General features: G+C 44.3%; 1 protein-coding gene across 1 annotated transcript in view; it reads right to left on the bottom strand.

Annotated features, from left to right (window-relative positions):
• REL (REL proto-oncogene, NF-kB subunit) overlaps nt 1-24,491 on the bottom strand; it is a 90,708-nt gene that overhangs the window by 12,791 nt on the left and 53,426 nt on the right. Inside the window, exon 6 of the mRNA XM_075596188.1 lies at nt 1,895-2,035. Coding sequence (XP_075452303.1) covers nt 1,895-2,035 — 141 coding nt within the window. The remainder of the gene's footprint in view (nt 1-1,894; nt 2,036-24,491) is intronic.

Consider the following 24,491-nt stretch of genomic DNA (forward strand, 5'->3'; position numbering starts at 1 on the left):
AATCTGGACTAAAAATGAAAGGTCTTCAAAAAAGTATATAATATAAAGTGTGTGTGTGGGGGGGGAGGGGTGCATACTCTGAAGCTGAACTATGGGGTTGCAGCTTTAATCTTTGTAGATAAGGTTATTTGAGGTCTATTAATGTCACTAACAGAGTGGGTTACACACTTGCATTATTTATACCTTCTTGTGATTTCAAGTCACTACTGCTTAACCCCCCCAAATATTGGCAATTGGAAGCGGTGCAAGGTGAGGTGCAAAATAAAGATACCTTGGGAAAGATGGGAAAAGGCAAGACTGGCGTTATAAAGCAGTAACATGACAGTGACAGTTTAGGGCAGGGGGGGAGGGATAAGAGAGACAGAAGATAGAGAAAATGGTAGGGCTAGATAGTGAGGGAAAAAACGCAATGTGGCACAGATTTGCCGGGGCACTTTCTAATGTTGGCATTGGGAAACGCCATATTTAAGATGGGAACGACCAGTATTAAAAGATAAAGCTGAAAACGACACCTAATCCAAGCACAGACCTTACTCCAAATACAAGAACACCATGAAACACACTTGAATATCAACATCGTCATAACCATTAGCACTCATGTCCTTCTCCATCCTTTTTCCACACTATCTCAATATCTTAAACACACTTTTGGAATGTGAGCTCAGCATATCTACCTCTGAAAATGAACAGGATAGAGCGTAAGAACTTTGCTTTTGTTGGTACTGTTTTGGAACTGTTTTGTCTGACACACTCCTTCATAATCTTATAAATCTCCATATATTAAACATGTATTTCTTAACCTTTTTCATCCCACTATTTACTGTTACATAACCCAACTGCCCATAGTTATTATCAAACTGGTTGGGAACTGAAATCAGGAAAACAATTACAACTGCATGTACAATTACAGTATCTTCGCAAAGATGTAAATGGTGTTTTTAACACTGCATTTACCAATACTTCAGCTCCTGAAGAAACCTCCAAGGAGGAGAAACGCGTAGAGGGTATCCTGAAATCCGTATCCATTGCCCAGCAGTGACCAAAGGAGAAGCTCTATACAGCAGTATCTGTTCAGTTTGAGCAGCCTCCAGGGTCTACATCCGGGGATCGAACCCGGAAGTGCGGGAGCCAAAAGACGTGGACGCCACAGTGTACCGGGAGTATCGAGTAGAGAAACCACTCAGAAACCTCAGAGGCTACTGTTTGATCATTTTTTGATCGATCTGCGCATATAATTCTGAAATCATGTGAGTGTGATATTAACGTTTTCTGCAGATATAAAGTGTCTGGCAATTTTGCCCTATGTTTGTTCCTTCTTTCTCCATCTGGTATATGCGGTGAGGACCTTTACCTTAAGTGATTCCCCACATGAGAGAAAAAACCCATAGAAATTGGAGTGTAAAGAAACCTTTACATACATCGTAACACAGAGCAATCTGTGAGTATAAATTTCATTGGGATATTGAAAATTCATCACAAAACCAAGGCTCAAGACATATTGCCCCATTTGTTTATGTTTTTCTATTTGCATGACTTTGCGCTCCCTGATCTCTCTGGACAACCAATCCTTTAGTACAAGGCTCTATCATTGCAAACCCTTTGGTGCCGAAACCTACAACGCGGAGAGGTTTAATTTACAAAACAAACTTGGCTTTCTTGGAGATCTTCTCAAGACTATCCAGATTTCAAATGTTAACATATTCGTGAAATAGGTCTATTGAGGAACCATTGGTTTTTTTAACTGTATTACGCAGCATACAATATGAAGGTAAAAACGTTGTAGTCTTCATGTAGGGGTGTAGCCTTCAAATGTGACCTGTATGCTAAAGGGCTACATAAGGTCATTCCGTCCTCATGTTCTTCACACAATACGTAGGAAAATAAAATGGCTTACGGTTATCATAAATTGGGTTCGAAACGACAGGAGTAAGAATTCTTGTATAATTTCCATGTTCGTCAGGAAGGAAGACTTGAAAGCACAGCCGCACAACGTTTAGGTCATAATCTTCAATGGTGAGGAGCTGTTCTTCTCGAACTGCAGAAAAAAGGAGAGAGCGGTATTAAAGGACAATTGCAACACCCGAGACAAGGGCTGCGACCCTTCCCCCCCCCCCCAAAATGCTGTGCTATTTCCTCATCGTGCTCACTATACAATATAAAGAGAGAAATAATAAGAAGTGCAGTAAAGTTTAATGGGATTTGCCGTGTGCGCCGGAGACCACTTTCTATTTCTTGAGACATCTGGCAGTCGAGGATTCCTGCCAAACGTAGTTCAGGAACAAAGAGAGAGAGAAAAAAAACGAAGCACTGGTTCCACTAAAACAAAAGTTAACACAGAGGTGCGTTCCCACAATAAAAGTTTAATGGATCAAACGTACAAAAACAGAACTCCTACGCGTGAGAAAGGGCCATAAGCCCGAAACGCGTAGGTGTTCTGTTTTTGTACCTTTGATCCATTAAACTTTTATTGTGGGAACGCACCTCTGTGTTAACTTTTGTTTTAGTGGAACCAGTGCTTCGGTTTTTTTTCTCTCTCTCTGCTCCTGTTCATCTACTACAACGGGGGCACGGTACACCCCAGGAGTTGTGACACACCAGGCTCTACAATTGCGTGAGTAATACTCTATATTGAGCCTCTTTCACTCTCCTTTCCTAAGTGGCTGCAAGGAATTTGTTTGTCGCCCCATGTTTATACCATGATGTTGTACTAACGCTGGACACCGGCAGGTGTATACTGTCCTTACTTCATTGCATGTGGGACTTTATTTTCCAGTTACACATCCAACAGGTACATGGGTGCTACCTTATATTCCAGCCTTATTTTTGCTTTCTCTGGAGGGGTAATCCGCTATACACTCATAGATACCACCTATGTTTGCTGAGATTTTTTGTGTAGAGCACAATGCAACTTATTTTTTCACAAACGTAGTTCAGCCTGCACCACCCAAACAAAGAGAGATTTCTTCAACCATTACACATGTGCAAAACCGTGTCAGTCTACTTTCATACTTTGCAACTAAGTTCTGACCTACATTCCTATACTCGTAATGACATTGAGTAATAGCTGTTCTAAAGGATGCTGTGACTCTATCCCATTGCCATGGTTAATGCATTGTAACGCTTGACAGAATTACTCATCATTTATGACATCAGAAAGCGGGCAAAACATTAGCAAAAAGAAAAAAAAATGATGTATACAGAATATTTTTACAGCGTCTTTCAGTTATTTTCTATTATTTAACTGTATGTGCTGTTTGTGTTTAATAGAGTCAAGCAATCATTTGCAGGATGTTACCCAGAATCCTTGTCTGCACTTTAGCCACTGCATGACATGTAACAGGGGTGATGCACATTGTGTGGATCTGTGGAAGACATGAGTTCTATATGTTGTGTGTTTAATACTTAAAATTCAAGCTTTAGCTCCGATTACACAACACATGTAATGATTATTTATCCTATAAAGGGCACCGGAAATGTAACACTATTTCTGGCAGTACTGAGTTGTCTATGGGAATAAGAGCCTGCTCTGAATTGTGTGTGAATAAGTCTGGGTGGCATTTCTCAGGGCTAGATTTGAGAAAAGCACCATTCTAGCGAGGTTTTGTAATTTGTCAGGGGCACTCCCACCTCACCTGGTATCTGGTGTGATTGTCTTATTACTGGTTTGGGATCTAAGCGCTTTATAGAAAGAAAATGAAGACGGTGTTCTTGGTTGACAAAGCCTTAGAACAAAGAATAACAGCAATGCATATCTCTAATATCCTCAATGCTGCATCAGAAGTCTTTCTTATTTCTAATGTTAGAAGCGGAATAAGGCCAGCACGCCACTCTCTATTTCTCAGTTGAATAAAGCAGTTTTGTGGTTACATATTTTGGCCCCAAAAAACTGCTATGACACCAAATTTAACCTTTGTAGGTAGGTCCTAGTTAGTCAGACTAAGTGGGCAAATGTACACTTATCTGCAGACAACTTCACTTGAAATCTTTATTTTAGCTAGCCCAAACTCCTCATGATTAAGCTGATTAATGTTTTTTGCACAATAATCATCACACTTGTCTTTCATTATCATGTCTCATATGACCCAGGGCAAACATAACACTTGAGTTGCCCCAAAGGCATCTCCCTGAAAGAGATTCCCTAATATGCCTTCACTGCCCCTGTCCACTAAGCCAGCGTGAAATGGGTATGAGGAAAAGTGCGACTTCAGAGATCACCTGACCCTTACCAGTCCCTCCCCCTGTATATCTGCCGTGAGATCCAGGTCTGTGCTATGCTGCTGCTTTATCCTACCAAAGCACACACACCGTTTTTTGTGTGCCTGAACCCTGGGGTCCCGTTGAGCTAATCCATGGTCGTCCAATCTCCTGCCCCCCCCCTCCCTTGGCCAATGGGAAGTTGCAACATCATCTGAATGTCCCACGGCACAGGTCACAGGGGGTTAGGGGGCCACAGATCTGCTCCGAGGGACACTTCCCTCCCCACCACCGTCAGCCCCTTTGGAGGCAAGTATCTCAGGAAGCAGGGGGTCCCCGGAGCCGAAATGAATGCAGTTCAGCTCTGTAGATCCCCTGCTTACATTTTATTTATGTATTTATTTATAAAATGTTTTACCAGGAAGTAATACTTTGAGAGTTACCTCTCGTTTTCAAGTATGTCCTGGGCACAGTTAATATGACAAATAATACATGGTTACAAATACAGTTACATAAATGAACAGGGTATACATTATATACAATACATTGCATGCACAGTTAAAGATTATATTATAGGCGAATGTAACAGTTACAGACCAGATTAAAATGTGAGACAGCCTTAGTTTTGAAAGAACTTAAACCGGTGGTGGATGTGAGAGTCTCCGGTAGGTTGTTCCAGTTTTGGGGTGCACGGTAGGAGAAGGAGGAGCGGCCGGATACTTTGTTGAACCTTGGGACCATGAACAGTCTTTTGGAGTCTGATCTCAGATGATAAGTGCTGCATGTGGTAGGGGTGAGGAGCTTGTTCAGGTAGCTGGGTAGCTTGCCCAGAAAGTATTTGAAGGCAAGACAGGAAAGGTGAACTTTGCGCCTAGACTCGAGTGATGACCAATCTAGTTCTTTGAGCATTTCGCAGTGATGTGTGTTGTAGTAACGCCACTTTAACTGCCATACAAGTCAATGGAAGTTAACGCCGGATTGAGCCATAACATGACTTAGAGTGTAAGTGGATCCCGACGATTGCATAGTGAAACGGTTGCTACATCAGAGCAGCGTAGTATGACAGCAATATCTACAGGTCTCTACGGCTGCCACATCCCACCTATTGTTCCTCTGGTTTTTCGCGAACGCAAATGTCCTCCCTCAATAGTATCAGCATTCATGAGGCTAAGGTTAGTGTTTACAACCCACCTAAATAAGCAGCGTGAATGAGGTGCTGATAAGGTCAGGGGACTGCAGTTTAAGGACTTGTATTAGTCATTTCCTACACGCCTACAAATAAGGAGGAAGTGTTGCACACACGTATATATCACACTACAGCAGTAATCCGGCTGTATTGGCATTTTTAGGTCATCAAGAATAGAGAAGAAAAAAAAGTAGTAGTCTGATTTCTACCATATACCTTTATCCTGTTGTTTATCGGTGGGGAATATGCCCGAGGAAAGCATTGACTATTTGCACTGTATTATATAGTATAATACTATACACTGTTTTCTTGTTTCTTGTTTTTTTTTAATATAATTACTGAGCACTGATTTGTGAAGACCAGCACCAAGGAGGACAATTTTCTCTGTAAGGACCAACGTAGGATCTGGACAATCCTGGTGACCTCCTGGACGCAGGACTTCAATTTTTAGAGGTGGTCACTGAATACACCCGCATATACACGTCACTATTTGTGTTTGTATTGATATATTATCAATAATACTATATTTACGGTATATACACTTTTTGTATCACAGTATTTGGGGTAAAGCGCTGAGGTTGTGCTTTTTATCATTATTATATCACTGTTGCAACTTTAAGAAAATACCTTGGGATGTACATGCAAACCCCGATTCTTGAATGGGTTCTAGTTCTGTTATACAGTATGTGGTCATTAGGTACCGCACAATATAAACCACTCCAGCTGTGACTTACATCGTTATCGGTTAGTGTCAGTGAGTAGAATTCTAGTGTAAACTCTACATGCAAAAATGGTTCCCTGCTGCAATGCTTGGACAAATAACAGATTCATCAAAGAATGTAATTGTAATATTTTTGTTTGATAAAACTGCTGCTGTTTTTTTTACCTCGGTTATTGGAACAGTATAAACCAGGCCATCTATGATACTCTTTACTATCAAGAACAATGTTACTCCATAAGATCCTTTCCGTGTTGGAAGTCACCTTATAGTTCATTCACTTGAATTAGCGGTAAAGGGCCATATTTACTAAGTGTTGCTGGAAGATGTCTTGTGGCGTGGCACTGCTTAGTAAATATGGCTCCATGTCTGCTCAGTTTATTGGATACCATGATAAATAATAACCAGGACTATATAAATTAAGGAAGAAGGAAAGAGAAGCTCAGGATACATTGCACATGCAACTGTGTCAATAGTATTCTTAGTACCATATGATAACAGTTTTTACTGCAAGGGAAACCTTGAATTTTCTAATCTGTTTTTAATTAAAAAAAGAAAAACCCTTTGGTAATGACTAAATATAATAATGTATTGTCCCAAGGAGCTGAGAATGTACACCGAGTTGTATATAGTACTGACATGATTAGCACTGCCCCAAATAAATTACAATCTGATGTTAGTGACTGAGACACATGGAGATAAAATAATTTGTTGGCTTATTTTGTTTATGCAATGGAATAGGGCTGATAACTTTATTCTTGGGGTTTTGTTGCCTAAGTGGGTCTGTTTAACGTATTTTCCCCAGTTTTATTGATCAGCTTTTAAGTTGTACTGTGTCACTGCCAAGTTATTTGGTAAAGCGGCTTGTGATTGATGGGGGTCTGTGTGCGTTTGGTTACATTTGGATTTCTGACTCTGGATGTGTACAGATCTCAAGTAATGATTTGACATTTATTTTATAGCTACTTACAGGTATTAATTGAGTTTTTGTTTGGAAACTGCAGTATTTGGTCATACTTGATTTAGTTTTGTTTATTGTTACATTTTGCTTTGTTTTCCCCTTCTGTTCTTTTAATGAGAGATGCTATTTCTGCTCCGTATGGCATTGGAAGGCAAACCATATAAGCAATATATAATCTTATATATGTCCATGTACATTCACATGTCCACATCTGTGTATATACAGATGCAACTGCCGGTTTTAAACTACTTGCCAAAGAAAATCTGTGACCATCTCGCAGTAACTCGCAAGATGGTCCACAGCAGGCTGTAATGGCCCATCGGATTAACACAAGGGGGGTCCCTGTGTTTGAATGAGACTCGCAGCCCGGTAGGATTCACACAGTGTGAGTGCCTTTCAAAATGAGGTGAACCCCGCTGTGTTAATCCGATGGGCCATTAGTCTGGCTGCAGAAATTTTGCAGCGTGCTGCAGAAATCTGGCAGCGTTGGATTGGTTTAAGTGCAGAATTCTCAAGGCAAGCAGTCTACAACCGCAGTTGCGTTGAAAAAGGAACGAATGGTCACTACTCCTAGTACCACTACAAGCTTGTAAAATAAAAATACTCTTTATTACAAAAAAAGGCTGGACATCATGGTAAAACCACTCTGATGCGTTTCATCCCTACATGGGACTTTATCAAAGAGCACATGGTTCAAAGAGCAGACATGTCTAATATAGATGTAAGTCAAATCTGATTGGACAACTCCAAATCAGACACAGAAGATAACAATGAACACATGGATTGGAATATATTAACTCTAACATGTCTTTTGTCTGTCTATTATATGGTTAATTATAATATATGTGTTGTTTGTTCTATTCCAGACATGTTAGAGTTAATATATTCCAATCCATGTATTCATTGTTATCTGCTGTGTCTGATTTGGAGTTGTCCAATCAGATTTGACTTACATCTATATTAGACATGTCTGCTCTCTGAACCATGTACTCTTTGATAAAGACCCATGTAGGGATGAAACGTGTCAGAGTGGTTTTACCATGATGTCCAGCCTTTTTTTGTAATAAAGAATATTTTTGTTTTACAAGCTTGTAGTGGTACTAGGAGTAGTGACCATTCGTTCCTTTTTCAACTCTACTCCCTTTTTTGATATGGAGCACACAGCAGTCTCAATTGCAACAGGTGATTATCATTGGCATTGAACAGAGGTGGTATCCAGCTGATCTGCACGCCGGAAACACCCTGCATGCGGTTTCCCAGGTCACAGCACGGCTGATTGCCTTCTGGATGCAGCCCCAGGACGATCTACGGGCTAGAGCGCTCCGCCTTGGGACCCCAGTACAGCACAGCCGGTGAGCCCTGTGACACAGCTTCTACGTCATCCGCATTGGTCACAGCACGGCTTGTTGCCTTCTGGTTGTTTAGCCCCAGGATGATCGATGGGCTTGAGCACACTACCTTCGGGACCCCAGTTCAGCGCAGCTGGTGATTCCTGTGACGCAGCTCCCACGTCATCTGCATCGGTGAGCTGAGGGCTTGGCTTACACGCCAGACAGCGGAGCAGTCGTGGCTTTCCGTCTGCAGTTTCAGTAGGAGCGCCTCGTTTCTCCGGTCTCCAAACAGCTGTGAATCCCCGTGCCATATACAGGTTGGATTGGATTTTGCTTCACTGCATATCACGGCTGACAAGGTGGCACGGTTACCGGTCGGGTCAGGTTAGCATTATCGGGACTATTATAGAGTTTCAGTTAGTGGGGCTGCGGTCTCATTACTCTGTACCTCTGGTCCACATTTGCTTTTTAACCCCCGACTGGTGTGCTTATACTTCTACAGCCACTTCGGATGTCATCATTTCCTTTAACATTTATTATCCTATACCTGCATTGAGACTTTTCCTAGTTATTCCTGGACAGTGATTACATTTGTTTAATATATGATTTGTAGCATTGGAACACAGGAGATCACTCTCCACTTTTTCTACAACCGCAGTTGCAGCTGTAATTATACTGTCCCGGCCAGCTATAACCTAAAGCGGCTGCCTCCGCGGGTTAAAAATAGCTGCGGACGGCGCGCGGCAAAAAACGGCCGGTTTTCCCGCGCGTCGTGCACTTTCAATAGTAAGCGCCATTAGTGCTTATCTATTGAAGCGGCCGCCGCGCGGGAAACTCCGTTTCAAACGGAGAAAAGCCCCGCGGTTAGCCCGCGTTAAACCCGGCAAGCTTTAGAATAAAGCTGGGACAGTACATCTTTGTTCATCAGTTTGTCAATGTAATTCACCTGTGTGTGCTGCATCAGTGAATTTGTACAGCAGGGACGAAAAGCATCAAATGCTGGCATTAAAATCCAGTAACAAGATCCAGAAGACGGCTCAATTAACGCCTTGACTTTACTCTGCAATGCTTTGCTGTCCACTTGCTCATTGAATGGGTAATCATTTGTGCTTACAAAAAGTTGTCCAGACTCAAGTGATTCCACAAATTCATGTTCCCCACTAATAAGGCGGTTACCCCAACTTACTTCTTCCACCTAACCACTCTGCTGTCCACCTGCTTCCTTCACTCTCCGTCAGTCATGACTGCATCAATGACGGGCTCTGCATCATGGTACATAGTCGCAATTACACTGTCATTCTAGGGCCTTAAGTCACTAGAATGACCGTGCAATATAGGGACGAAAAAATAAATGAACTACATGTACATCTGTAAACTAAAGGTAGCACTTAAACCATGGTAGACACTTTATGGAAAAAAGAAATTGCACAACCAACTCTCAGAATAGACACGCTTGTTGCAGTGAAACAGGAAGTTTGGGTGTTTAAAAATAAAAGCATTCTGTATGCACACGAAAAGTACACCTGCAGCTGGTAACTGTTTCAAGTGTACTGTATTTTTTCCCCCCAAAAAACAAATGTTTCTATTAAAAACAGCAAATAGTTCATTTAACTAGGTGCAATGATGTGTTTAAGGGGTCAGTGATCGACATTGACACAGGTAAGATTCTGAGAGAGGGGGTAGTGTGAGAGAGGGGGTAGTGTGAGAGGGGGTAGTGTGAGAGAGGGGGTAGTGTGAGAGAGGGGGTAGTGTGAGAGGGGGTAGTGTGAGAGAGGGGGTAGCGTGAGAGGGGGTAGTGTGAGAGAGGGGGTAGTGTGAGACAGGGGGTAGTAAGAGACAGGGGGTAGTAAGAGAGAGGGGGTAGTGAGAGAGTGGGTAGTGTAAGAGAGGGGTAGTGTAAGAAAGAGAGGTGGTAGTGTAAGAAAAAGAGGGGGTAGTAAGAGAGGAGTAGTGTAAGAGAGAGAGAGAGAGAGGGGGTAGTATAAGAGAGAGGGGGTAGTATAAGAGAGAGGGTAGTGAGAGAGGGGTAGTAAGAGAGATGGGGTAGGTAAGAGAGAGAGGGGTAGTAAGAGAGAGGGGGTAGTGTAATAGAGAGGGGGTAGTGTAAGAGAGAAATTGAGTAGTGTAAGAGAGAGAGAGAGAGGGATGTAAGAAAGAGAGGGGGTAGTGTAAGAGAAAGAGGGGGTAGTGTAAGAGAGACAGGGGTAATAAGAGAAAGAGGGGGTGTAAGAGAGAGGGGGTAGTGAGAGAGAGAGAGAGTAGTATAAGAGAGAGGGGTAGTGAGAGAGGTAGTGAGAGAGAGAGGGGTAGTAAGAGAGAGGGGGTAGTGTAAGAGAGAAAAGGGATAGTGTAAGAGAGAGAGAGGGGTGTAAGAAAGAGGGGGTGTAAGAGAGAGAGGGGGTAGTGTAAGAGAGACAGGGGTAGTAAGAGAGAGAGAGGGATAGTGAGAGGGGGTGTAAAACAGAGAGGGGTAATAAGAGAAAGAGGGGGTGTAAGAGAGAGGGGGTAGTGAGAGAGAGAGAGAGACCCTCTGTTTATTGTTTTCCTGTTACCTCCTACAGTTAATTATGGTCTCCATTTTTCCTCTCTTTTTTTACTTATGTTCTTCTATGTTAGCTATGTCATTTACCTTTTATCCTCTACTACTTCAAAGCATTTTGGTTATAGGAACATTTAGTGTTTGCGATATCTGTGTCTAAACATGCATTTTTCGTATCCATATCACATTTTTGAAGTGCTGTACGCTTTATTCAGTTGTATGTTATTTTGAGTTTTCCACTTGCATAAATCTTTATTTGTTATACTTTCAAGATTCATTGCCTTTTCTATTGAGTGCGGGATACTCTTTTTGAATAAAGAGAGAGATGGGGGGAGTATCAAAGAAGGAAAGAGGGGGGAGTGTAAGAGAGGGGGCATAACATAGAATAGAGGGTGTGAGAGTAAGAGAGAGATAGACGGAGGGTGGAGGGCATCTAAGAGAGAGAAAAGGGTGGGAGGAGTGTAAGAGTGAGAGAGGGGGGTGTAAGAGTGAGAGGGGATGTAAGAGTGAAAGATAGGGGGAGGAGTGTGAGAAAGAGGGGGGAGTGTGAGAGAGGGGCTGAGGGAGTGAGAGAGGGATGGTGGGGGAGTGTGAGAGGGGGGAGTAAGGGAGGTGGAGTGTGGGAGAAAGAGAGGGGGAGTGAGATAGTGAGAGAGGGCGTTGTGATAGACAGAGAGGGGCGGTGTGAGAGAGATGGTTGGTGGGGGAATGAGAGAGAGAATGGGGAGAAAGAGGGGGGAGTGAGAGAGCGAGGAGGGGGTGCGGGAGATCGGGTAGTGGGTGGTGTGAGAGAGGGGGGAAGAGAGAGGGGGGAGTGTGAGAGAGAGAGCAAGAGAGGCTGGAGAGATGGGGGGGAGAGCGAGAGGGGGTGTGAGAGAGAGGGGGTAAGTGTAAGGGAGAGGGACTCTGTGACAGGGTAAATAAAAGCCACCAGCTATATGCCTGGCAGAACTATGTCTAGTCTGCAGTGCAGCAGTGACTAGGTTAACTTCAGCTGGGAACCTAAGGACAATTAGTTGGATCCCAGCTGCCTAATCAAGGTGTGTTAAAACCCCAGGCTGTAGACACATGAGGCTGGCTGTTGAGGAGAGAGGAGTAAGCTACTGAAGAGATTACTGATACAAGGTCTGTTAGCAAAGTAGATGATTATGAACTGTCTGTCCCCTGCATAGAAAAGGGTAGCTGTCTTATTTTTAGACTGTCTGCTAAAGAGAAACTGTTTTGTTTGGTCTGCTGAAGAAAAAGCCATTTTCTTTTGTTTGCTGATGAAAATCCATTTTTTCTTTGGTTTGCTGATGAAAAGCTATTTTTGTTTTTGTGTGCTGTATATCTTTTAAGGCTAAATAAATAAGCCTTGTCATGTACCCTGCAACATATGGTATTCAGAAGTCCTGGGATTTTCAAAAGGCTCCTGCAGTTAAAGGGCCACACACACACACACAAGAATGGAAGAAATGTTGAAAGAGTTTCTGTACGAGCAGACCAGACAGCAGGGACAGTTAATGCAGGAGCAGGCCCGGCTGCAAGCGGAGAGAGATGAAAGACTACAGGCAGCACAAGATGAGCGGATTGCCAAGCTGCTGACCCATTTCCAAGGGTCTGCCAGTCCAGAACTTGCAAACAGACCCCCGATACTCCTGAGGAAAATGGCGCAGAACGAGGATCCAGAGGCTTTTTTACTGACATTTGAAAGAGTTGCCGAAGCTCAGGGCTGGGCTACAGATCGCTGGGCAACTGCTTTGGCCCCGCTCCTCATAGGAGAAGCCCAGGCCTCATATCAGGGTCTCCCAGCAGATCAAGCAATGGACTACCGACAAGTAAAAGCCGCCATACTGGATCGCTTAGGTCTGACCCCAGAGACCTACCGGCAGCAGTTCCGGAACATGAAGTACACCGCTAAGATGAGACCCCGGGTCCTCGCTCAGCGATTATTGGACTTGTGTACGCGCTGGATACAACCCGAGGAGTGCACTAAGGAGGCAATTCTTGAGCAGGTGGTTTTGGAACAATTTATACAAATAATACCCCCTTCCGCACGCTCGTGGGTAAAACGCCACGCTGCTGAAACCCTAGCTTTGGCGGTCCGACTCGTGGAGAACTTCCTTGGGGCTGAGCAGCAGGCGAGTGTCCTGGACTCGACTCCACTGGTACTTGCGGATGCCCAAAGAGGGAGGTCGGATCAATGGGGAACCTACGGCCTGTCCATACGCAACAGCCAAGTCCAACGGAACGAGCAGTCGTTCCAGCAAGGACGGAGTCCAAATGCTGGTCCCCTCCAAGACCATCATCTCCTTCTGGATGTCGGATCGTCGCAAAATGAGAGGAACTTCCGAGGACGTCGCCCACAGGACCCACCAGATGCCTGGTCTCCAGTATCCGGTCCAGCGGAGCGCTATCCACAGCGCCCTCCTGTGAGGGAACCCTCTCCATGTTCCGCCTGCGGAGAACAAGGCCACCGGTATGTGGACTGTCCACAGATGGATTGTTCATTCAGCAGAACCGTCGCCGCGGCCTTTACTGGAGAAAATTACAAGCCCTGGCTATTTCCAGCCCTGATTGGGGGAAAAACCGTCCAGGCCGTTGTAGATTCGGGCTCTGGGAAAACTGTGGTCCTCCAGGAACTGTTACCGCCTAACGTGTGTTCTTTTGACTTCCCATGGAGCATAGAATGTATACACGGCGATGTAAAACGCTATCCGACGGCCGAAATCCGGCTCCAGGTAAAAGGTCAGGAGGCTTACCTCGAAGTAGGAGTCGCTCCTTGGCTCCCTGCCCCCGTTGTGCTCGGTCGAGACTGGCCTTTCTTTTCGGACCTAATGGCCCCAGTCTTTCACGAGGAGCCTCCTTCTAGGGCTCAGGAGAACCCTGGCAAACTGTTCCCCTTCTCTGCAGACCTTTTTCCCAGTAGACACCGGGTTCAAAAGACTCGGAAGCAAAGACGCTCTGACAAACAGGACTGGTTGCAGAAATCTGGGTCTCAAGGTGACCATTCTAGTAGTCAGAGGTCACAAGTGATGGCTGGGGATCGCCAGAAGCAAAGGGAAGACCCAGTCCTTGCTAGACAGTATGACAAGATGGTGGAAATTGATGAGCAGATTTTAGATGCACAGGGGGTGATAGTATTCCCCCATTTTGAATTATCAAATGATATCCTGTATAGGGTGAATAGGCAGACACAAACAGGGGAGGTCACCAGACAGATATTGGTTCCCAAGGCGTTTGTTAAATCTGTGTTCACTCTAGCCCATACGGTCCCTTGGGGTGGTCACCTGGGCAGGGATAAAACATTGGACCGTATTTCATCCCGATTCTATTGGCCAGGGATGCATAATCATATTGCTAAGCTATGTGCGGCATGTCCGGAGTGCCAGCTAACTAGTCCAAAAGGACAAAAACCAGCCCCTTTGGTTCCTCTACCCTTGGTGTCAGTTCCCTTTGAGAGGATTGGGGTAGACTTGGTAGGACCTCTAGAACCTTCTGCGAAAGGACACATGTTTATCCTTGTAATAGTTGATTATGCAACAAGATATCCTGAGGCGTTCCCCCTGAGAACAGCAACGGCGAAGCAAGTAGCCAACAAGTTGTTGGAACTGTTCTCACGGGTTGGACTTCCCCAGGTTATGTTGACAGACCAAGGTACAAATTTCATGGCTAAATTGATGCAGGATGTCTTAAAGTTACTAGAGGTCAAGTCTGTTCGGACATCGGTCTACCATCCACAGACTGACGGATTGGTGGAAAGATTTAACCGAACTCTAAAAGGGATGCTGAGGAAATTTGTAGATTCAGAGAAGAGAGCCTGGGATGAACTTCTCCCTTTTCTGCTGTTTGCAGTGCAGGAAGTTCCCCAGGCCTCCATGGGATTCTCTCCATTTGAATTGCTCTATGGCTGCCAACCCCGGGGTATCCTAGACCTCCTAAAGGAGTCCTGGGAGGAACAGCGGTCCCCTTCTAAGAATACCCTGCAATATGTACTAGACCTTAGGAAGCGCCTAGATGTGGTCGACCATTTTGCCAGGGAGAATCTTAGATCAGCCCAGGACAGTCAGGAGAGACATTACAATCAGAATGTTCGCATGAGAGTGTTTCACCCAGGAGACCAGGTGATGTTATTGTTACCCAGTTGCGAGAGTAAACTCCTGGCCAAATGGCAGGGCCCATTCGAAGTACTCCGCCGTACGGGTGATGTGGATTACGAGATCGCTCAACCAGGGTCCAGGAAGGGTAAACAAATTTACCATGTGAACTTGCTGAAACCCTGGAAGATGCAGCGGTCTCTATTAATCCACCCGGTGGAGGAAGAAACGGACTTGGGTCCTCAGCCTCCACGGGAGAACATCGTGAGTGACGATAAAATCCCAATGGGTAAACAGTTGTCCTCTGAACAAAAAGGGGACTTGTTAGCAATAATTACACAATTCCATGATGTTTTTTCTGACTTACCAGGACAAACTAACTTAATTTCCCATGCGATCGAGACAGCACCTGGGGTAAAAGTACGTTCCCGTCCTTATAGGTTGCCTGAAAGTCGTAGGGCTCTGGTAGAGAAGGAGGTACAAGAAATGTTACACTTAGGAGTGATTGAGGAATCATGCAGTGAGTGGTGTAGTCCACTAATTATGGTCCCTAAACCCGATGGGAAGGTAAGATTTTGTGTGGATCTCCGAAAGGTCAATGCGCTATCGAAGTTTGACGCATATCCGATGCCAAGGGTGGACGAATTAATTGACGCCCTTGGTAACACGGAATATATATCCACACTGGACTTGACAAAAGGATACTGGCAAATACCCTTAGAGGAAAAGTCCAAATGCAAAACAGCCTTTGCCACTCCCATGGGTTTATACCAGTTTGTGACAATGCCATTTGGACTGCATGGAGCCCGAGCCACATTTCAGAGACTCATGGATAAGGTACTGAGGCCCCATAGGACTTATGCCGCAGCCTACCTAGATGACATTGTCATTTATAGTAAACACTGGCGGGCCCATCTAAATAGGCTGAAAGCGGTCCTCAAATCTCTAAGAGAGGCAGGGCTCACAGCCAACCCTAAGAAATGTGCCTTGGGTAAGGCAGAAACCAAATACTTAGGGTATGCAGTGGGAGGTGGAAAAGTAAGGCCACTAGCCGACAAGGTAGTTGCCCTAGCGCTAAAGTCCAAGATACCGTGATCTTTAAGGCAGTCTCTAGTCTTTAAGGTGGTAGTTGGGCTCTGATATAGATGCTCCAGATGGGATGATCCCTAAGCAGGGAGAGCTTCCTATAGCACTGACGTCACACGCCAAGTCGACAGCGTGTCTGTGTGCAGTGATTCTCTCCGGTGTGGTATCAGGAAATGCAAGCTGCGGACGGCATATTGAGCAATACCATCTGTTATTGCACCATGTGAGTGTATTTTATCACGTTTTATAGTGTTTTAAGAAATAAAGGTCTGTTCATACTACACTATCTTGTACATATTCCTGTCTCACATTGGTGGAGGTGTCGTAACGGACGCATCCCCGACGCCATTGAGGATAGAGGGTGTACCCTGTAAGCTGTCCCCAGTAAGCTGTCTCCACGTGGGGTTCGTGTGAGGAGCGGATTAGAAGGGGAGCAAGCACAGATCCTCTCCACTGAATATATTGGCGTTCATTATGTGAGTAGGATTCTTTCACATCTCAGATAGGGCTCTGATTGCTGTAACACACTGCGCAATCAGGTGTGTCTGTTTATCTGTTATTTCAGACGGTGTATCCATCTACATCAAGGACATCATCCCATCTGGAGCATCTATATCAGAGCCCAACTACCACCTTAAAGACTAGAGACTGCCTTAAAGATCACGGTATCTTGGACTTTAGCGCTGGGGACTTTATATTTGTTTGTTCACTGTGTATATCAGGTTTGGAAATACCTGTCATTATTGTCACTTAGCTGCTTTTTTCTCACAGCATTGTGTAAGTCACTTTGATATTAATTTGATGTTGCACGAGCACTTATCATTGTTTTAGCACAATATTGTTAGCACTTAGTTTAGTGTAGGTTAGCGCTTTTGGAGGGGTTATTTTCTTTGTTTTGTTCAAGGTAGTTGCCCTGAAAGAAGTTCCAACCCCCCAAACAAAAACGCAGGTACGCTCTCTGCTGGGTTTAGCAGGGTACTACCGGCGGTTCATCCCCAACTATTCGGAAGTGGCAGCCCCTTTAACGGACCTCACAAAAAAGTGTGCCCCTACACAAGTGGTATGGTCAAGGGATTGTCAGGGAGCCTTTGAGGACATAAAAAGGTGTCTATCAGAGGGTTCCATCCTTAGAAGCCCGGACTTCAACAGCCCTTTTATAGTGCAAACAGATGCAGCAGAGATAGGGCTAGGGGCAGTGTTGTCACAACAGTTTGAGGGAGTTGAACACCCTATTCTTTTCCTGAGTAGGAAATTGTTCCAGAGGGAAAAAAACTACTCAGTGATTGAGAAGGAGTGCCTCGCAGTAAAGAGGGCAATCGAGGCATTACCTGGCAGGAGTCCATTTTACTTTGGTGACGGACCATGCTCCACTGAAGTGGTTAAATAGTATGAAGGATTCCAATGCTAGATTGACTAGGTGGTATATGGCCCTCCAACCCTTCTCATTTGAGATTCAGCACAGGCCGGGAAAAGAGAACGCAAATGCTGACTTCTTTTCTAGAGAAGGGGTGGATGGTCAGGCTTCAGCCGTACGTAGCCCCAGCCACACACTAACAGGGGAGGAATGTGACAGGGTAAATAAAAGCCACCAGCTATATGCCTGGCAGACCTATGTCTAGTCTGCAGTGCAGCAGTGACTAGGTTAACTTCAGCTGGGAACCTCAGGACAATTAGTTGGATCCCAGCTACCTAATCAAGGTGTGTTAAAACCCCAGGCTGTAGACACATGAGGCTGGCTGTTGAGGAGAGAGGAGTAAGCTACTGAAGAGATTACTGATACAAGGTCTGTTAGCAAAGTATTTGATTATGAACTGTCTGTCCCCTGCATAGAAAAGGGTAGCTGCCTTATTTTTAGACTGTCTGCTAAAGAGAAACAGTTTTGTTTGGTCTGCTGAAGAAAAAGCCATTTTCTTTTGTTTGCTGATGAAAAGCCATTTTTTCTTTGGTTTGCTGATGAAAAGCTATTTTTGTTTTTGTGTGCTGTATATCTTTTAAGGCTAAATAAATAAGCCTTGTCAAGAAACCCGCGTGTGTAGTTGCATGTACCCTGCAACAGACTCGCAGGACTACCAACATGGGGGGCTATGGAAGAGACTCACTGGGCCCCGGGAAAGCTGTTGGCGACCCTGACAATTACCAGAGACAGCATAAAAATTAAGCATTAAAATGCAACCTAATCCAAAATCCATTCTTTTTTTACTGTATGCTATTTCAAATCAAATTTCAACAAAGGCACATTTCAAGTTCTGCGCCTGCCTCCTAATACGTCAAGCAGATGTGAAAATCCCCCCAATAATGTTCTTCCTACGATTGGGTAAAAGTACAATGTGTTCATGTGAACATGAAAACATTTAAAAATAAAATGGGAAAATGACTGAAGTGTTCCTTTGAAGAGTAAGATACAGCAGAACTGTGGAAATAGTACAAAGCGCAGGTACACCAAAAGAAGAACTCCCCCACATTGCATGCTGCATGAAAGACGTCAATGTGCAATGAAAGAAAACCACAGGGCTATTATGCACATCAGCTAACCTGGGCACCCACTTCTGCTTACCCACCCACATCATATATATGGTTATGGTTTCACCCACTTTTCCACAATTCTGGATTTATTCATCAGCATTGACCCTGTATATTAGAGCGCCCTTACCACATTCTATATAATAAAAAATATAATAGCATGTTCTTGTATATCTATATTGACTATGGCCACTGGTCTGCTAATTGCTACTGAATTAATATAATCAATCATGTGCTTGTCTTCGTAAAGGGGCAACATGAACTAAATCCAGAGTTGTGTCTAATAAGTTAAATGTAGCTGATTGACGTGTCATTTTCCCCCCAATAATCAACAGGTATAAGAATTTGACATAACATTTGACATTTTTGACGCTCCCATGGCAAGCAAATGCTTTGGGGAGGAGGAGTTTGCTATCTTTGTCTGAGGTCAGTGTTCAGAGCTGCAGGTAAAATGGCTGCCTGGATATTTTTGGCTCTTTGGATTATCTTGTTCTTTGGCTGTAAAGTAATTCTGATGTCGCCATTAGTCAAAACATAATTAGCTGATATGCACAAAGTCGGCAGACAAGAAGAACAGGAAAATATAGGATTTTTTTTCACAGCATACAAATAAGTAACAATGTTATTTTAAAGGTGATTTAATCTTTCTAAGGAAGCCTGATAAAAATGGGGGTTTGAACCGTAATGTCCCTATCTCCAGCTTCCCTTTTAGGTTATACATCTTTTGTCTTGTTTTTATTTGGGGGGAGTACAAGGGGGGGGGGCAAGGGTGAGGGGGTTAATATGAAGCACTTTATTACCTTTAATGAAAACTAATTACCTAAGCTGCCGCTCGATCCGTTCTCCTGTGATCGATCGGTGAATATCCTACTCTTGGGGCTAAACTAATGGCTGCCGCTGACTCAATCCTTCAATTGGTGAAATGCAACAGCTACAATATATCCTTATAGTATGAAGGGTAACAGTGTCTATTGTTACAGCTTTCAACTCAGAGTCTCCTGCTGTTGCACTTGCTATTCCACTGCTGGGGAGAGGGCAGGGCTCTAAAAGAGGTGGGCCAGAGCCTGCTATAGAAACCAAAGGAAGGATGCCCAGTACATTAAAACTAATTAAAAATGGCACTAAGAGTTGGAAAAGAAAACAAATAAAATGCCGTAAGTATTACCTAATACTACAGAACATATATATTTCTTTTTTAATTTATTTATTTAAAAAAAAACAGGATTTGGAATGTTTTGCTCATTCAGGTGTAGCCCAAATGAACTAAAAATACTAGTTATAAAACAGAAAGCGCTAAATAAGTACAGCTGAACCCCGCTACAACGCGGTGCTCGGGGCACCCATAATCAGTCCGCGTTATAACTGGGATCGTGATTAAAAAAATGGCCGCCGCGATCAGGGGTTACGCGTCCGCTGGAGGGGTAGAGCTGGGATAACTTTCCCAGCTCTCCCTGAAGCCGGCGTCGCAGCGACATCCCCACAGTGGACTTACTCGGAGCAGCAGCTGATCTGTGTGCAGTGCAGGGGAAGCTGGTGAGTCTGTGAGAGGGGGGAGAGAAGGAGGAGGAGGGAGAGGAGGGAGAGGAGGGAGAGGAGGGAGAGGAGGAGGAGGGAGAGGAGGGAGTGGAGGGAGAGGGAGAGGAGGAGGAGAGGAGGAGGGAGAGGAGGAGGAGGAGGAGGGAGAGGAGGAGGAGGAGGGAGAGGAGGGAGAGGAGGAGGAGGGAGAATCTCACGCAGTTCCAGAGGGGCCCACACCATAGATTGAAGCGAGTACCATATAGTGCTATAAGGAGGGACGGGAGTGCCATTGTGTAACAAACTGGAATATTTAGGGATGTATAACCTTCTGATATAAGGGAGGATTGGGAGGTATCTTTGTATAACACACATATTTAGTGGTGGGGTATTATCTCTGCTTAACACCCCATCCCAAGATGTGTGTTATCTGTGTATAACACACTGGTATAGATACAGGTGTGTTGTTACCTCTGTATAACACACTGGTATATGTATAGATGGGGTGTATAGGTATAGATGTTTTTTTTTTACCCCTGTATGACACACGTGCCCTTCTCTTCCCCGCTTCAGTTTGACTTTGAGTGCCGGGCTGATATTCTCGCTACCCCCGTGGTTGCTGGCGGTAACAGGTCCAACACCCTGCACTATGTTAAGAACAATCAGATAGTCCGGGTGTGTGTCTGTCTGTCTGTCAGTCTGTGGAGGGAGGAGGCGTTGGCAGCAGCTGCAGCAGCACGGACATCCCAGACTCGAGAGGTAGGAGATCTGTGTGTGTGTGTGTGTGTGTGTGTGTGTGTGTGTGTGTGTGTGTGTGTGTGTGTGTGTGTGTGTGTGTGTGTGTGTGTGTGTGTGTGTGTGTGTGTGTCTGTGTGTGTGTGTTTTCCATTTTTCTTCCTCATTTACAAATGAGTAAGGAACTTTTATTATTGCTTAACCAATATTCACCATAGACAAAGAGCATTTGTTGGTTAAATAAATAAATATAACAGCATTATGGTTTTGTAAGTATAAGTAATCAACTGTCACATAATTGGCATGACTCAAATTGGTGAAAGAATGGCACAATTTTATTTATACACATTTTTCTTTATTACAGCTAATCCATAACCTTTTTTTTCACAGTGAAATATGATAAATGATTGTATTGGCTCAGTGCTTGTTGTGAACATGTTTGCATACAGTACAACTCCCAATTTAATACAAAACTACACTAGTAACTGGGAAGTTCAGCTTCAGAAAGTCCAAAGAAGAATTATTGTACCATATAAACTAATTAGCTCTAATTAAAAGAGAGAATGATCTCTTTAGGCCACGGATTAGTTTTCTGGCAGAAAAGGCACAAGGCATATTGTACTGCAACTGTCTGCAGTTGCTTTGATCTTAACTAAACTTCTCATTGCAGGAAAAAATGCCACCTCAGCTATTGGTAACAAAGGCAGTGCTTTAATACTGAGGTGGAGAGTGAGATACAAATGCAATTCTAATTCACTTACAGCTAGGCTTTTTATGTTAAGAAATTATTTATTTGGTGGAGAGGTGTGTTGATAAAATTGACAGGAATAATTTGTAACGAAGTCTTAGCAGGTTTGATTGATCTAAGTACAGGCATACCCCACATTAACGTACGCAATGGGACCGGAGCAAGTATGTAAAGCGAAAATGTACTTAAAGTGAAGCACTACCTTTTCCCCACTTATCGATGCATGTACTGTACTGCAATCATCATATACGTGCAGAACTGATGTAAAAAAGGCATTTGTAACATGCTCTATAGTCTCCCTGCTTGCGCACACCTTCGTTACAGGTAGGGAGCCGGTATTGCTGTTCAGGACGTGCTGACTGGCGCATGCGTGAGCTGCCGTTTGCCTATTGAGCGAGATGTACTTACTCGCGAGTGTACTTAAAGTGAGTGTACTTAAAGCGGGGTATGCCTGTATATGAAGGTGTGTGTCTGTCTGTCTCCGTTAGCAACAAAGCATTCAATAGATATTACCAAAAAAAAATATGTATTATTATAAACGGGAGCCACACTCACACCGCGTTATAAGCGGATCCACGTTGTAGCAGATCGCGCTATTATGGGGTTTAGCTGTAACAGTATATCTAACACTTTTAACATATGTATAACACCTTTCCCTACCCCCGAGGGAAACAGCAGATAATGTGTTACAGTGCTAATCTGTTAGGCTTACAGAAGGCCTAAGCCTCTGCTCCTGGGGAGCCTGGGGGTCTGGTTCAGCGCCTTCACCCGTGAGGATCCCAGCATTGGCGGGATAGCTCCTCACGGGAACCGGTATACCCTGAATAATCACAACCAGAACAAGGTATATGCAACACTCTTTACTGTGGTCCCAGAGTATTCACACAATAATAACAATAACAGTCCTCCTCACTGAATATTGGAACCCAATATCCCTTGGGCACCTAGAGGTGCAAGGTGTCCGACAAAACAGCACCCAATGTAAGTGTGAGGGCAGCGCTTCCCTCCCGCGTGTAGTGTTGGTGCACGTGGGTACCTTCCTGGTTACTAGTGTACACCAGGATATTTCTTAGATAGGCCGCATCCGTGATCCCATGATGCAGGGCCTCAGACACAATCCCCGCTCTCCTTACTTCCGGTAGCACCGCGTAGCTGTTCCACCAGGCCTGGGGAATCCTCCGCTGCGGTTCCGTCTGCTTCGCTGGTCCTCTCCGCCACACGCTAAGGGCAGGTCCCTTACTAGTTGCCAGCCCTAAAATACTCCACTACGGTGTACTGGGGCCTGAGGGGAACGGGTCTGGCCTAGTCCAGGGGGCTTGACTAGCTCCCCGAAGACTACCTCTCCCTTTGCCGGCTCCGCCAGGATTGAACACGCCGCCTCCAGTCCAAGGAGGAAATCGTGAACAGCCAGGACCTCCTCTTCCTGCAGCGCCAATCTCAAGATGGCCGCTGCCTTACACACAGTCCATAGTTATGTGGCTGCACCAACCACAATATGGCCGACACAACTCACAAACCCTCCCAAGCGACGGGACCACTGCCAGGGAGGAGGCAAGGGAGGGTGCCCTGCTACATATGTTTTAGACCTTACAGCCAAACATATGAACAAACATCACTGTTGACACAATGGCAGCAAAGGTGTGGCTTCGTTCATGTGAATAATACAAGTAGGAAGTATTAACAACTGACACTAAACAAGGAGAAGGAAAAACAAATTGCGTTTGAGTATATACTTCCTGTTTTTTGTATAATCTAAATTACTGAATGAAAGCTAACACAGTGACACACACAGTGCTGTGATTTGTAACAGGGGCAGTAATATGTTTGTATTGCCAAGGGTGGCTGTTTAAAACGTTGTTACTGAAGTCCACAGCCTGAAGTGCAATAGTACAATCGGTTATGGAATAGTTTTTATTTTTTTAAATGAACAGTCCTACACTTTCACTTCCTTTTTTAAATAAAAAAAAAAGTCTTTCCTTATCTGTTACATTTTCCGTGCAAAAACAAATCTTACACCTACAAGTAAGAGACAAGAATTGTTTAACCCTTTGGGTGCCCTATAATGTAACCACCCGGTCACAACGTCTGGCAGAACGAAAGAAGCCGAAAAATGCGGAGCGCTGCAGAATAAGAAGCTGGGAATGAAGCCAACATGTCAAAAAATGTTTATTTAACACATCAGAAAATGACGCAGTGGAGACAAATCTCTGCGATTTGTCTCCTCCGCGACTCTATCTGATGGGTTAAATAAACAGTTTTGACCTTTTGGCTACATTCCCAGCTTCTTATTCTGCAGCGCTCCGCATTTTTCGGCTTCTTTCGTTCTGCCATCTTTACGGCTGGATGCACACCCTCGATTTCCTCCGGTGCATGGATCAGGGATTGAGTGTGAGTACAGTGACAAGATTTCTTACATGCTGGACTTTCATACAGTATATGTTCCTTACTGAGAAAATAAGCTCCTTTTAAAGGCTCACCCGGTGCTCCACAGCAGTGTTATAGGGGTCCTGTTTTTTAGCCTAATTGTACTCCCAATCGTAAGCTCACAGCGGACTTACATCTCTGCCTTTGGATGCTAGACAGACCTGTATACTAACCTTATGTAATCTTCAAAATGATATATTTTGACATTTTACGGAAGGACTATATTCAATCTATCGAATTACTATATGAATTTTTTTTCATCATTAGTCTTACAAGTTGTTGTTTCTCGTAAACCATGGATGAATTTGTTTTTTCTTCACAACGTCTGGCATGCCAGAGGCAACATTTTTGCTGTAAGCGTTGTAACGTTTAAGGTTGACCATTCGATTTGGACATTCTTCACAAAATGATTTTTTGGAGGAGGGAGTGGGGGGGGGGGGGGGAAGCTATTGGAGATG

The sequence above is a fragment of the Ascaphus truei genome, chromosome 4 (assembly GCF_040206685.1).
Source record: "Ascaphus truei isolate aAscTru1 chromosome 4, aAscTru1.hap1, whole genome shotgun sequence".
NCBI lineage: Eukaryota > Metazoa > Chordata > Amphibia > Anura > Ascaphidae > Ascaphus > Ascaphus truei.